Here is a 14,540-nt window from a genome sequence, read left to right as displayed (position 1 = left end):
AAATTCGCTTGACTTCCCCGTTTTTGTCGCGACGTCTCCAGGTAGATATAATGGCCTCCTATAAGTAAAAGTAAAAATAATGCACAACATGAGTATAAACTTTAAATAAGTCAAATAAGTACAAAGTGCAAACAAAATCATAAGCAAGTGATATTTCTGAACGTATTGGAGTGCTAGTTTTATTATCCCTTAATACTAATGACCATGTTACAACCCTTTTATAAATACAAGAGTTAGCGCCTTCAAATAATTAGATGCCATCTAATATATTCCTTTAAACTGTCTATTAGTGTAAATGTATGTATGTATGTAGGGCGAATGAACTCTTTTTCTGGGTCAACGGCCAACTAGCACCGTGTATATTTGTGTGTGTGTATATGTGTATTGGGGTAGAGAGGGTTCCCGTAAGCCGTGGTGAAGGCAACCTTTCTAGGAGAAGCAAATCTCTGATTTAAAAAACCATAAAGCGGAAGACCAGTACCCGCATTAAGCTGGTCTGCAGTTTAATTTGTTGCTGGCTATCTTGCTCTTGCTTGTTGCATGATCTCAACATTTTGAACCGAGAGAGAGAGACTTAGCTGTCGTACAAAGCTAAGACTCTGTAACATCATATTTGTATAGATACTCCCTCAGACATTTGAGCTCATGGATGTTAAATGTCTGAGGGAGTGGCACTCGTCTGACAAGACGTTGCAATCATCATGTATGTATGTATATCTGCGCTAAAACTTTCGACACACACACGACAAAATTGGAAACTTTTTAAAGCGCAGTCTCTTGGTCGACAAATATCCAAAAATTGGCCAAAAAAGCATTAATTCCTTCATTCTAAACTCGGCCGTTTTCTACAAAAATGGGTCGCTTTTTTTTCATCGATATTTTAGTAAGTCATCGTCCCTTTTTGCTTGACTATGCTTAATTTCAACGCTCACCACTTCCGATCGTGCCACGGAGACATTGGATAAGAGGTTACATTTTTTTTTTCACTTTCTTTTCCTCCTTCGCATTACGAATAACAGCCAGCCTGTCTACTACCAGTTATTTTTCTCTTCACCCAAACTGTCTACTGTTTTTTGAATTCCCCCTCTTCTACTACCACCTTTTTAACACCTCTCCCCTCCACCCCTGGCTTTCTGACTCGACCCGAGCAACGCCGGGGAACCCCGCTACTACCACTTTTTTGAACACCTCTTTCCACCCGGGCTGCGTACTGTTGTTTTGATTTCCCCCACCCCTATCCGGGGTTTCTTACTACAGCACCTCTCTACACCCCGAACCCGCCGGTACCCCCGCTAATTTACTTTTTATAAATTACAAAACAAAAAAAGATTAATACGGACAAAGGGTAAGAGTTTATACTTAACTACAAAAAAGTCGACTTATGTTCGCATGTTCTTTCAATAAATATAGCGGGTGTGTATCTGATCACTACCATTCCTAATAAACGTGTTGATATATGTAACGTATACAACGATTTCCAACCACTAAAGAGAGATTGCAAAGACAAAAATCCTGATAAATGCCTCACGAACTGAACAACAACCAAAATAAACGCCGTTATGAAGTATCATCTTTCCTTCTTTTACTCAACAGGAATGACTCGTTTCTCGAGCAGGTTGTGACTTACGATGAAAATTTGGTTCTTTACAACAACCGGCGACGCTCTGCTCAGTGGTTAGACGCCGACAAAGCTCCCTGACACTTCCCTAAGACAGAGTTGCACCAAAATATGGTCCTGATGACTGTTTGGTGGTCTGCGATGAATGCAGACGAAACCATTACGACGGAGAAATACTGTCAACAAATGGATGAAATATATCCGAAACTTCGACAACAAAAACCACCATTAGTCAACAGGACAAGCCCAACTTTCTTCTACGACAATGCCCGATCGCACGTTGCTAAACCAATTCTACTGAAGTAAAACGTTTGGGATATGAAACTCGTAGAGAGTATGCCTCGTCCGCCATACTCTCCAGACCTCTCACCTAACGACTAACACTTATACAGGCATCTCGACAACTTTCAAGCTTGAAAAATGCTCCAAAAGCCTAAGGTATATCAAAAAGGCTTTCAAACTTAGTTGCCACCAAGACAAAATATTTTTTCGTTCCTGGCATAAATACACTTGTAGTGTGTTTATTCTGTGGTGCTTATTTCGACCAATAAATGTGTGCTTGAGCCGAGATGTATTCATCAAATGTAGATATGTAAAACTGTAAAAACTTTGTTGACAACATTACTGCACACGATATATATATATATATATATATATATATATATATATATATATATATATATATATATATCCGTGTGTTATACGTTTGGCAAGAAAGTGATTGCGGATTTAAACTTCAGATGAACATATTTCGGCTCAAATGAACACACACACACACACACACACACACACACACACACACACATATATATATATATATATATATATATATATAAGAGTAAATAGTTAATAAAACAAAACACTTTCAAAAAGAGTTAAAAACATATTTTATTTGAAAAGGAAACACTAAATAAGTGGATAGTCCTTAATCCGCGGATTTTCGAAGAAATACTTTCCTTCTCATCAGAGGGTAGGAATTAGCAAAATGCGAGATCGGATTTTGCATGCAAAAGTATTTGATAAAACTACAAGTAAGTCAAAGATCTTATTTGATAACAAAACTTGAAGCAGAGGGAATAGGGTGAAGAAAAGGGTGAATGGATAGTCTTGTGAAAGGTAAAGTATCCAATGACGGTAAAATATAAAACTAACTTTCTTGGATTTACATTTTCGGATTTTACCGTCATTGGATACTTTACGGGTGACCTGCAAGTCTATTACAGTTTTGCTCATCAGTGAAATAATGCATAGAAATACACCAGAGTTCCTCCTCATAAGAATATGGTTGGCAATAAATATGGACAGGTATGGCAGCCTGAGAGACACGTCGAAAAGTTCGACAATCAATCTGACTAACTAAATCACTTCGGTGACTCTATTACTGTCGATGTGATACAACTCTTGATAGCCTTAGGTGGTGCATTCTTTCAGGCTTTGCCTCGCTTCTTTCGGTAGAAGCAAGATTGTCGCTTGTAGGTTAAAGCGCCCTCACCAGTGGATGCTGATTGGGCTACGCAGATTTATTTTTGCAGGGCCAGCTGTCTTGTTTTCCCATCTCCCGTACTTGTGTCACATGATCTCACAATGGGAGAGAAGTAAATACAAAGACGCCGAAAGCTACGCCGAAATCCTAACGCTAAAGCATACTGCAATCATTCGTCAATTAAGACAATATGCTAGATTGTATAACTCGGTTAATATAAGCAATATCACACAGCTACTTAAAAAAATATATCTCTTTCCGGGTTGCATCAATAAGACACCGTGAAAAACTTACTTCCTGTTGTATGGTCCGAGGGTGGTCCAGTGTTACTTGAGTCGGTGCGTCCTTTATGCCAATGCCATTCGTTAGAATCATGTGTGTCTTGAGTCCAACCGCATAAATCTATGTCAAAATTACAGCTGAAGTTTCCATGTATCGGCGCTGGCGTGGTGGGAACTGGAGTTGTAACGTGGGGCGCCGCCGTTGTTGTTACCTTGGCGTTAGCGGGTGAAACTGAAATGAATTTCAAGAGATAATAAGAAGATAAATTCTTATCTATCTATATATCTATAAAAGTGAACGTATCTGTGTGTCTGTGTATCTGTGCGTCTGTGTACGTTTCCCTACGCAATAACTCTGTCAATTTTTACTCTACATACTCGAAATTTGATATACAGGTTACTAAGATTTGGGAAAATTGATGTGATCGGTATTTGGCCAGACATTTGGCGATTAAGGGATCAAAGTTCAACGATTCGACCTTTGAGAACTCTACCAAACTCCTCTGACAATATCGCCGATATTTTTTAAAGTTATCCTCTCCTTTAGATTGTCTAGCGTTAATTTTAAAAAATGTCGCTTCCGGTTTGGCGGTGGCCGTAACAGCATAAACGTTAGGTTTTTACCCCGTTCTTTTCCTCCTTTGCGGTACGGATTCGAGCCTGCCTTCCTACTACCACTTTTTTTTTTTTGCTCAACATACACATCCAAACACCCGGGCAACGCCGGGCTGAAATGCTAGTTATAGTATAAAAACCGATACTTCTGCTGAATAGGGACAAAGTTATCGTCGGCATATTCCGGTTAGGTTACATAAACCGTCGGGAGGTGTCGAACAAAATCGTGGTGGGTTTTTCTTCTTTTTTTTTTGTTATTTTTCCTTATTGAACTGTTAGGTCAAATTACAGCATAATTTATAATAACTCGTCCACATGTAAAGAATGTGTGTGTGTGTGTGTTTTTTCTAAATAATAACGTTACTATTTTAACACGGTCTGTAAAATGTGCACATAATAAAATAATTTTTTTTTAATGGTTGCTATAATTTGTGGCACTATATTTTCTTCGTAACAAAGAAACTAGCTATTCAGGAAACTTGCTATACGATGATTGCTTTAATTTTCTTTCTTGATTTGAACTTTTTCCTTTAATTTTTAAAGCTTGTTAAAATTTTTCATTCACTTTTGATTGTAGTTTCTTCGTAAAAATCTGTTTCCCATTGAAAGTTCTATACGGTAACTAACTTCTTCAATTTTTATATGTTTTTTATCCTAATTTTTTAAAACTTTTACTCGCGTTTTAACATTAACTTACGGTTTTGTCAAGTAAAATCACGAAGTTTTGATTATGGTTGTTAACGTAGCCAATCAGAATATGCTGACGGTAACATAGTCCCTATTCTGCATCATTACCCCCAAAAATGTTCCACGCCAAAAAAATATTAACAGAATATTTTTCGTAAACATCGATTTTGTCAGTTCAGTTTCATTTTCTAAAGCATAAAGTGCGCCCTACCTATACCTCTCTATATTATAATGAGGCACATTTTCTTTGTTGTATATCATTTCGTTCAAAAAGTTCTACCGGTTATCCTGCAATTTGAAATAATTTGGAAATCTGCTCTATGTAGTACCTCAAACAATTATATGTTATGCTTACCAGCAAGACATGACTTCTCCACAAAATGCTGATCAATAGCTGAGTCCAACACTGCAGGCGAAGGGGGACTTGCAAATCGTACCCTTCCCTGTTTAATCTTGAATGGAATGTGCTGGTTTATACGAAGCTTAATAAGTTAAGAAAGTTCGCCCTACATAACCAGCATCATACTAGGGTTTACTTTATGCAGTACTAGCATTTCAGCCCGGCGTTGCCCGGGTATTTGGAGGTGTATGTTGAGCAAAAAAAAGCGGTCAATTTTTTTTAACTTTGACACCTATTATGACCCCTTAACATTTATTGTTTTGTGTTCAAATCAAGTTAAGTTAGATCCATGTCCAAGGAACCTATATCTAAAATTTCAAGTGTTTAGACCCAAAATTGCCGGAGGAGTTTGGAAGAGTTCTAAAAGGTCACATCGTTGAACTTTGACCCGTTAACAGCCAAATTTCTGGCCGAAAACCGATCACATAGATTTTCCCAAATCTCAGTACCATGTATATCAAATTTCGAGTCTTTAGACTAAAAATTGACAGAGTTATTGCGTAGGTAAATGTACACACACACACACACACAAATACACAGACACGTTCACTTCTATAGATATATAGATTACTGCAGTTGGGTTTAGAGCCCACTAACCTTACAGAAAAGAAGGAAAAGCAGATATCGTAATATATACCAAACGCAAAGAAACAGAGTAGAAGCAATAAATTTTTATTCTAACAATCTGTTTGTGCAGTTTTATACTATTATCCCACCTCCATTGTAATTTTAAATAAACAGGACATTTTAAAGTCCGAAATACTTTAGAAGATTTACAATCTGAAAGATTTCTGTTAATAAAGTTATTTATATGGTCTTCTGGATAACTATTATTAATGAATACTTCCATGACCGTATCTAGTTCGGGGTCCAGTCGGAGAGGTGAACAAATCACGAGGGTTCTATGTACCAACATATAAATTAAGGCGACCTTTCGTTATTTAGACACAAAAGAAAAACATATCACATACAGGCCAGTGAAAGTCGGTTTCATGTAAATTGTACCTATTTACTATGCCTCCCCACGGGACAGAGTTAGACACCAGGGTCGTTTTTTAACGTGGAGAAAAGGTACAAAAATAAAAATTGTCTCAATCGTGAAGGATTTCTCCTCCACCGAAAGAGAACAAGAAATGGAAGTGCAGCATAGTGAGAAAGTCACCTCTTGAACATTCAACAAAGATCATTCAACAAGGGAAGAAACTTATCTTTCTCACATTCCATAGTGAACGGTAGAGCCCCATGAATAGAATTCATCCTATTTGAGATACCGATGCTTCACTTTTGTAAGAAAAACATAGGAAAAAATGTCGTCAACACATCTTCCGAACATAGTGGGTGCAGTTCCAAAACTAAAAAGAACTGATTTGTAATAACCGACGAAATTATCAGATAAAGCGAGAATCATTGGACTAATTAGGAACCCCGTCAACCTGACTATACATAATAGCAGCGAAGCTAAACTCCACCGATTTAGTACATAATAGTATAAGTTCTATAAGTATCTCTTTAGAAAAAATACGTGTGTCGGTGCAAATACGTATAATTCTTCTCTCTAATAGCTACACTTCCTGATACCTTCTCCACTGACTGTACTGATGTGCAAAGGTTTAAAATGTATATATATATATATATATATATATATATATATATATATATATATATGTGTGTGTGTGTGTGTGTGTGTGTGTGTGTGTGTGTGTGTGTGTGTGTGTGTTTAAGGAAAGTTGCTTTGTTAAAATCAAAATGGTGGTCGTTTTCCATGATGTGACAAAATATGGCGTTGAGTGTATTGTTGTTTTTTACATCTCTTTTGTGTTCATATATTCTTTTATATAATAATAGTATATCGAACGTACATTCATGAACTTGCAATACCCTCAACATTTTTTGGCAAATACAAAAAGAAAAGCACTAAAAATTTACCATAACCGAAACCGAGACCATTCCTTAAATAGCCAGATACACAACAGACAATTAACATTACCAACTAATAAAAACAACGACACAATATATAAGAACCTAAATAAGACAGGCATTCAAATAACAAAACTAAACTCTTTAACAATTAGGGATCTAACACGTAAAATATAAATATATATATATATATATATATATATATATATATATATATATATATATATATATATATATATATATATATATATATATATATATGAAGCATTGCGAGAGGCAATGATTATCATACGCAAATAATGCCCAAATTGAAAGTTTGGCGGATTTATTTATAATTGATATCTTACCCTGGCATATATTTTTTTATAGGAAATAGATTTAAAGTCAGTATAGAAATATTTATATTACAAATATAATATTTTGCAGCTGATATCTTACGTTGACATTTATTTTCTGTAAAAGATATGTCGTCTATGGCAATGTCCCCCGTGTATTTGGCGCCGCTGCTTGCCTCAAAAGTGATTGTATAAGACGTGATAGTGCTCTGCAAAGGGACCCTGGCAAAATGCCAGCCTTTTCCTTGATCTCCTTGTAGATGCCACTTGACCGATTTCACGTATCCGATAACTAAAATACAAAAGAAAATAGAAATAAATTAGATTAATATGCACAATAAAATGTTAAATTGTTTCTTTTATAAGGCAATACAAAGGTAATTTTCCATCGCCGCTTGTACGCTTTTATAAGTATTTGAAAATATCGAATAATAAATATTTTTCAATCATTTTCTTGACTACCTGTTTTGTGTACGGGGTATTGTTTGCGTGGAATCCAAATTTTCGGGATTAACATACCATTATCAAAAATGACGTTAGAAAAAGTTATGAGCCCTCTTGCACTTTAAGGAAACAGAAATATGAGGAAGAAAATGGGGCATAAGTCGTATTACAGCGGTCGTAAAAATGGCATTTCATTGAATAGCGAAATATTGACGCCATTACTATAAAATATGGATAGAATTTAACAATTGAAATTATTGTAAAATAATTTACTTACTAAGTATTTAATAATTATTAGTAAAAAAAAAATTAATTTTGTAAAAGGATTTTATAAATGTTTGTCATATTTAAGTAACACAATTAGATCGCCTATTTATAGTGGACTATTTTATATTAATTAAAAAAGTTAATTAGATCTCCTGTCATTAATTCTGTTGATCCGCATGATGGAACTATCCACACAAATCATAGAAGGTTTGCGGTCACGCGGAAAAAGGAAACTGCGTAGCCTATTAGGAACTACAAAAGAAATGTGCAATTAATATTTGTTGGAATTTGTGTGGCGGAGAAGGAAATCGACGCAAATATTTCCGCGTACGTTAATATGTATAAGAGAACAATATCAGTTCTAACTATCTTTTTTTGGTTGTTAAAAAAATTTGTTTCCTACTATTGTCAATTTTAATATCGTTTCATTAATAGCATTTCTAATTATCTTTATTTGTTTGTTAAAAAAAGGTACTTCATGGGAAACGTGGACCCTGCGTAAGCAGTTTTTTTTTTAATGGCTGCTCCCTGAAATGCGCAAAAAGTTTTCGTTCACTTTCTTCGTATATATCTCATAGACTTTTTAAAATCATGCATTTGTGTTGCATCTCTACTGTATTTATTTTTATTTTTAAAATTTTTGTATTTCTTTGATTAAATTTGAATATTCCATTTTATTTACACAAATGACGTCAATGTTTCGCTATCCAATCAAATGGTATTCTTACTACCGGTGTAATACGACTTATGTCCCATTTTCTTCCTTATATTTATGTTTCCTTAAAGTACAAGAGGGCCAAATTATGTTTGGTCTTATATTTTTTCACTCTAGTCGGCCATTATTGGAATCAACGCAGATTGATGTCAAATCAATTTCCATTTCATATTTGTTACCTTCAACTTTTAACGCATACATGTAAATATAAGTATTTTTTTCATTTACTTGCTACTTTATTTATTATTTCTTTATTTTCTTACTTATCATTCATTTACTATAATTTTTATTTTCTATTTTAGCTTTAATTTAATCTAACTGGTTTTATTGTTTTATTTCTGACTTATTAGTAAAGGTGCATAACTCTTGTTATTAAAATAAACAGTTTATCTCCCCTGATAATAATTTGTGGAATTTCAATATTCTTTTTTTATGTAATTGTCATGGGAAAGTTTTTATTTGGTTCTAAGCTACCGTTTACTGTGGGTTGATAACTGTTTCGTATCTATTTACTTAGCATACAATGTATATATTGTTAATTATATTAGAAAGTTACAATTCAATTCTGTAACATCTCTGTAATTCAGTTACCATAAAAAGTTTAAACAAAACAAGCCGATCAGTTTTTCAGAATATGTGTTAACCGTATTTCTGGAATTTCGTAAATGTATCTTCTATATATAGAAAAGGCAATATTTGTGTGTTATATAAATATATATGTTAAGAGATCGCATTCAAAAAAAAAGGTTTCAATAGGGACTAATATTTTTAATAAAACGTAAGGACACCATTGAACTGCTCCGTCGATTTCCTCTGAGGTCACTAAGAACAATCATCAGTAAAGTAAAAAAAAAAAATAGATATAATGAAACAAAACGTATAAGCTTTCTTCGTTTCATAAAAAAAAATATATTAAACAAAGAACAGTTCAGCTAAGGATGTACTTTAAAAAATGAAAGATTTAAATAATGGTGAAGGCACATATCTTCAGACCGCCTGATCAGGTAGCATCAAATAAAATACGTTCAGCAAAGAAATAATATTTTATATCCAATTTAGGGGAAATCTACTCCAACTTATTTAATAAAAAATCAGTATAAAATCCCCGTGTTGGAAGAATGAGCACTGCCAACTATGACAAAAATCGTACAAAACAGGGCGAAGAGTTCAGCGTCCGAAATTCTGTGAATTTAGTAAAATGTCAGATGAGGATGACAAACCCAAACATGTAAACCAGTAATTCCTTAACCATTTGTTATATAGAATTATATGCTTTTCGCATATCATCTTTGAGACATAATATCTTTTGTAGGTATTTTTTTTAAATACATTGGAATCATATAAGATCATATTATATCATGTTATACACTAGCTAAATTGAACTGTAGAGAACATCCCATATCTGTATTCATGGGCAACATCCCAATATCGTTTTACAATCAAAATCACTTTAGCAACCATTAATTTTATGATATTATTAGTTTTGAGACATAATATCTTTTATAGGTATTTATAATTTTATAATATTATTTTATATTTATAATATTATTTTATATTTTATATTTATTTTATTATTTATTATTTTATTATTTATTATTTTATATTCATATATATTTTATATTTATAATATTATTTTATAGGTATTTATAATTTTATAATATTATTAGATTTTAGACATAATATCTTTTATAGGTATTTATAATTTTATAATATTATTTTATATTTATAATATTATTTTATATTTTATATTTATTTTATTATTAATTATTTTATTATTTATTATTTTATATTCATATATATTTTATATTTATAATATTATTTTATAGGTATTTATAATTTTATAATATTATTAGCTTTGAGACATAATATCTTTTATAGGTATTTATAATTTTATAATATTATTTTATATTTATAATATTATTTTATATTTTATATTTATTTTATTATTTATTATTTTATTATTTATTATTTTATATTCATATATATTTTATATTTATAATATTATTTTATAGGTATTTATAATTTTATAATATTATTAGATTTTAGACATAATATCTTTTGTAGGTATTTTTTTAAATACATTGGAATCATATAAGACCATATCATATCATGTTATACACTAGCTATATTGAACTGTAGAGAACATCCCATATCTGTATTCATGGGCAACAATCCAATATCGTTTTACAATCAAAATCACTTTAGCACCCATTAATTTTATAATATTATTTTAATGGCTTTAATTAAAGTTTAAAAAGGAAAAGACACGTATCATGATTCAATTGTTCTTGAAACAGAATCATTCATTTTGAACGCGCCTATGGCATATAAAAGATTTCATATGTCGGGCCTTTCTGTTTGTATGGTAATAACAAGGACTAGGACAACAGCCTATTCTTTTCGTTGTTTTGACTCTCGAGTGTGTATCCGTTGATATCTGATATGCTTTTATATAGAGTGATATGGTTCTCGGTTGATTAACTGTGTCTAACTGTGTCGGGTGTGTATTCGAGAGTCAAAACAATGAAAAGAATATGCTGTTGTCCTAGTCCTTGTTATTACCAGACTTAGTACTAAAACTTCTCAAATGCACTTGTGATGGTATGCAATATAACTTGTGATGGTATGCAATATAACTTGTGATGGTATGCAATATAACTTGTGATGGTATGCAATATAAGGCGTTAACTTTGTTCAAAATCACCTGTTACTTTTTTTCTTCGGATTTTTTTATTATCGATTATCAATAGATATCGGAGACATTCCGATATAATAACCTATCTAAGAACACTGCCAGAGACATAAAGTACATTTGTGTGAAATTTCTTATAAGTCGGTTCACTCGTTTAGGATCAATAGGAAACGACCTCACACACACACACACACGCGTGCGCGCACACACACAAATTTCCTCACATATAATGTTGAAGATAGAGATAAGATACGATGGATCTGCTTAGGGCAGTTTGTAGACCAGAATCCATTTCACTTCGTGTGATAGCTTTTTAAAACCTAATTTGACCTTATTTCTAACTTTTTGTAGATGACGTAAATAAACACAAACACACGAATATATATATATATATATATATATATATATATATATATATATATATATATATATATATACGTTTTATTTTTATTACCGTATCTTTCTGTTAAGTTACATTATTGTTTCAGCTACTTGGCCGTTTTTTTGGCCGTCTGTAGCGTCCTCGGACTTTTACAGAAATTTCTGTAAAAGTCTGAGGATGCTACAGACGGCAAAAAAAAACGGCCAAGTAGCTGAAACAATAATGTAACTTAACAGAAAGATACGGTAATAAAAAATAAAACGCATATTTGCTCTACAACGGTATTGAGCACTTTCTTCAGTTTTTATTAATTACCATTTCCACTATATATATATATATATATATATATATATATATATATATATATATATATATTCTTGTTCGTCGTTTGTCTTACTAGAGGTGATCGTGCAAACAATAATAATTGTGTAAGTTCCGAAATGGTTTGTCTTTGACAATTGTAACATAGATACGCAACACAAATGCTGCTTAAATCTTGGAGACAACTCGTAATAGAGTTGGATAAAAGAACTTTTATATATTCGGAGTGGAAATATCAGACAGAAATGCTGTGTAAAGACTATCCATTCACGTGAAATCACTTTTTCTTCAACTTATTCCCTCTGCTTCAATTTTTGTTATCAATTAAGATCTATGACTTACTTGTAGTTTCATCAAATACTTTTGCAAGCAAAATCCGATCCCGCATTTTGCTAAATCCTACCCTCTGATGAGAAGGAAAGGATTTCTTCGAAACTCCGCAAATTAAGGACTATCCACTTATTTAGTGTTTCCTTTTCAAATTAAATATGTTTTAACTTTTTTTCAAAGTGTTTTTAACATGTTTTATTAACTACTTGCTCTGATATATATATATATATATATATATATATATATATATATATATATATATATATATATATATACTTGAATGAAGCTAATTCACTTATTACTAATTTCAAACCGTGTGTGGAGTTGTACTTACCTTGCATGATGACTTTAAGACTATCCACAGTGTTACCATACATATTGTACCAAAACATTAAACACATGTTAGAATCAATTTTCGGTAAAACAGCGCTGACGAGCCGAGCTTTCATTCCTCTAACTATTGGCGGTGAAGTTTCAATGTACATATAATGACCTGCAGAAAGAACATTCAAACGTCAAACAAGTTACTCTGTCTTAGATTTCTTTAGATTTTGTTTTGCTTCCGAAAGGAAAAAGCAGTAATCCTTTCTACCAAGCAGACGCATAATAACATTGAAAACTCACGAAAGAAAAAGGAATTTAATAGACCAGTGTTCCCATAAGACTGGCAATACGAGGATTCGAGGAATAATTTTTTTCACCCTGTAACCTTAAAGGAAAAAAACTAACAACTCTTTGACTTTACAATAACGGACTTTAAAAAAAATTAACCGGGTAAAACCCAATTCTCCGTATTAAAAAATATAACCGGATAAGCAGGAGACGAAGAACTGTAAGTAAAATCTTTTTACAAAAAATAAAGTGTGTCGGTCTATCCTAAAAAAACAAAATTAAGATTTAATTCTTTATCTTCTTATTGTGTTGAGTGTTGCAAAATTCGTCGTTGTTGTTTTCTCTCTGCATGACTAAAAACCAGAAAAAAATATTTACTATATTGTTTATTTTCCCTTGAAAAAAATATACATAACTATATTTTGGATTGTTAACTGTTCTCCTTGTTTGACTTTTTTGACGCTAGCGGAATTTAATTGATTGTTTCCTTTTTGTTCAAGGAAAGATAATCAAACGTTTTTAAATTGTTTAGTCCAACAAACATTTTCTTTTGAAACTTATTTTTCCAACCGTTTCAAATAAGGAGGAAATAATCATTATTTCCCACCTGGTATTTGCTAAAAGAAGAAAGAAAAAAGACGAAATACAACATTTCCCCCCCCCCCGATGGACGAGATAAAAAAGACTAAATCTGTACTTTTTTCTCTGAAATAACTAACTAGACAAGATGGAGGAGCTAAGGTCAGCTTTGCCTCAGTTAATCGAAACTATAAAATGAACAAAAAAAAAGATGCAAGAAAACTAATTGAAGAAATGGGAATAAAAACATGATAAGTTCAATTACAAAAACAATGGTCTGAACAATCAATGGAACATCAAAAACTGGGTCATGCATTGGTCATACTTAACAGGAAAATGTCTCATATGTAATAGCATTGGACATAAAAGCTCTCGCTGCAGGAAAAAATAGAACAAAAGCCGAGCGCGCCAAACCATACCAAGACGCAGAAGAAAACCTACGTAAATACATAACATTAAAATTTTCGGCATGGGTATTAAATTTGAGTTAGACAGTGGATCGGATCTAATAAGACTAAACTTGAAATCGTGAAAGAAATTACGAAAATCTGCTAAGAACAGTCAAGGCCGTGAATGGCAATTAAGTTCCTTTTGAAGGTGAATTAATCACCAACGCCACCTTGCCAGGAAAAACGAAAAAGCTCAAAATCAGGGTGATTCCCAAAAAAACAAAAGCTAAATGGAGGCCATCTAGAACATATGCAGTAGAACGGAGAAAAAATGCCAAAGACTCTAGTGTTTTGATGTGATGTTTTGAATATAATAAACTAGTTATGACAAATGTTTCATTTCATTCGGACAAAACGCTAAGAAACGGGGCCTAATTTGAGTTGGGCCCCGTTTATTTGGGGGGGTCCATATG

General features: G+C 32.7%; 1 protein-coding gene across 1 annotated transcript in view; it reads right to left on the bottom strand.

Moving 5' to 3' along the window:
• The window catches only part of LOC145292798 (MAM and LDL-receptor class A domain-containing protein 2-like), a 98,263-nt gene that overhangs the window by 18,842 nt on the left and 64,881 nt on the right, over positions 1–14,540 (bottom strand). Inside the window, exons 17-20 of the mRNA XM_080138837.1 lie at positions 12,822–12,980; positions 7,440–7,628; positions 3,396–3,614; positions 1–58 (exon numbers count right to left, since the gene is read on the bottom strand). The exon at positions 1–58 is cut by the window's left edge and continues 208 nt beyond it. Of these exons, the coding sequence (XP_079994963.1) occupies positions 1–58; positions 3,396–3,614; positions 7,440–7,628; positions 12,822–12,980 (625 nt within the window). The remainder of the gene's footprint in view (positions 59–3,395; positions 3,615–7,439; positions 7,629–12,821; positions 12,981–14,540) is intronic.

Source organism: Euprymna scolopes, chromosome 14, assembly GCF_053919585.1.
Source record: "Euprymna scolopes isolate OS-2025 chromosome 14, ASM5391958v1, whole genome shotgun sequence".
NCBI lineage: Eukaryota > Metazoa > Mollusca > Cephalopoda > Sepiida > Sepiolidae > Euprymna > Euprymna scolopes.
The sequence above is the reverse complement of the archived record's forward strand: the minus strand, read 5'-3'. Positions and strand labels throughout refer to the sequence as shown.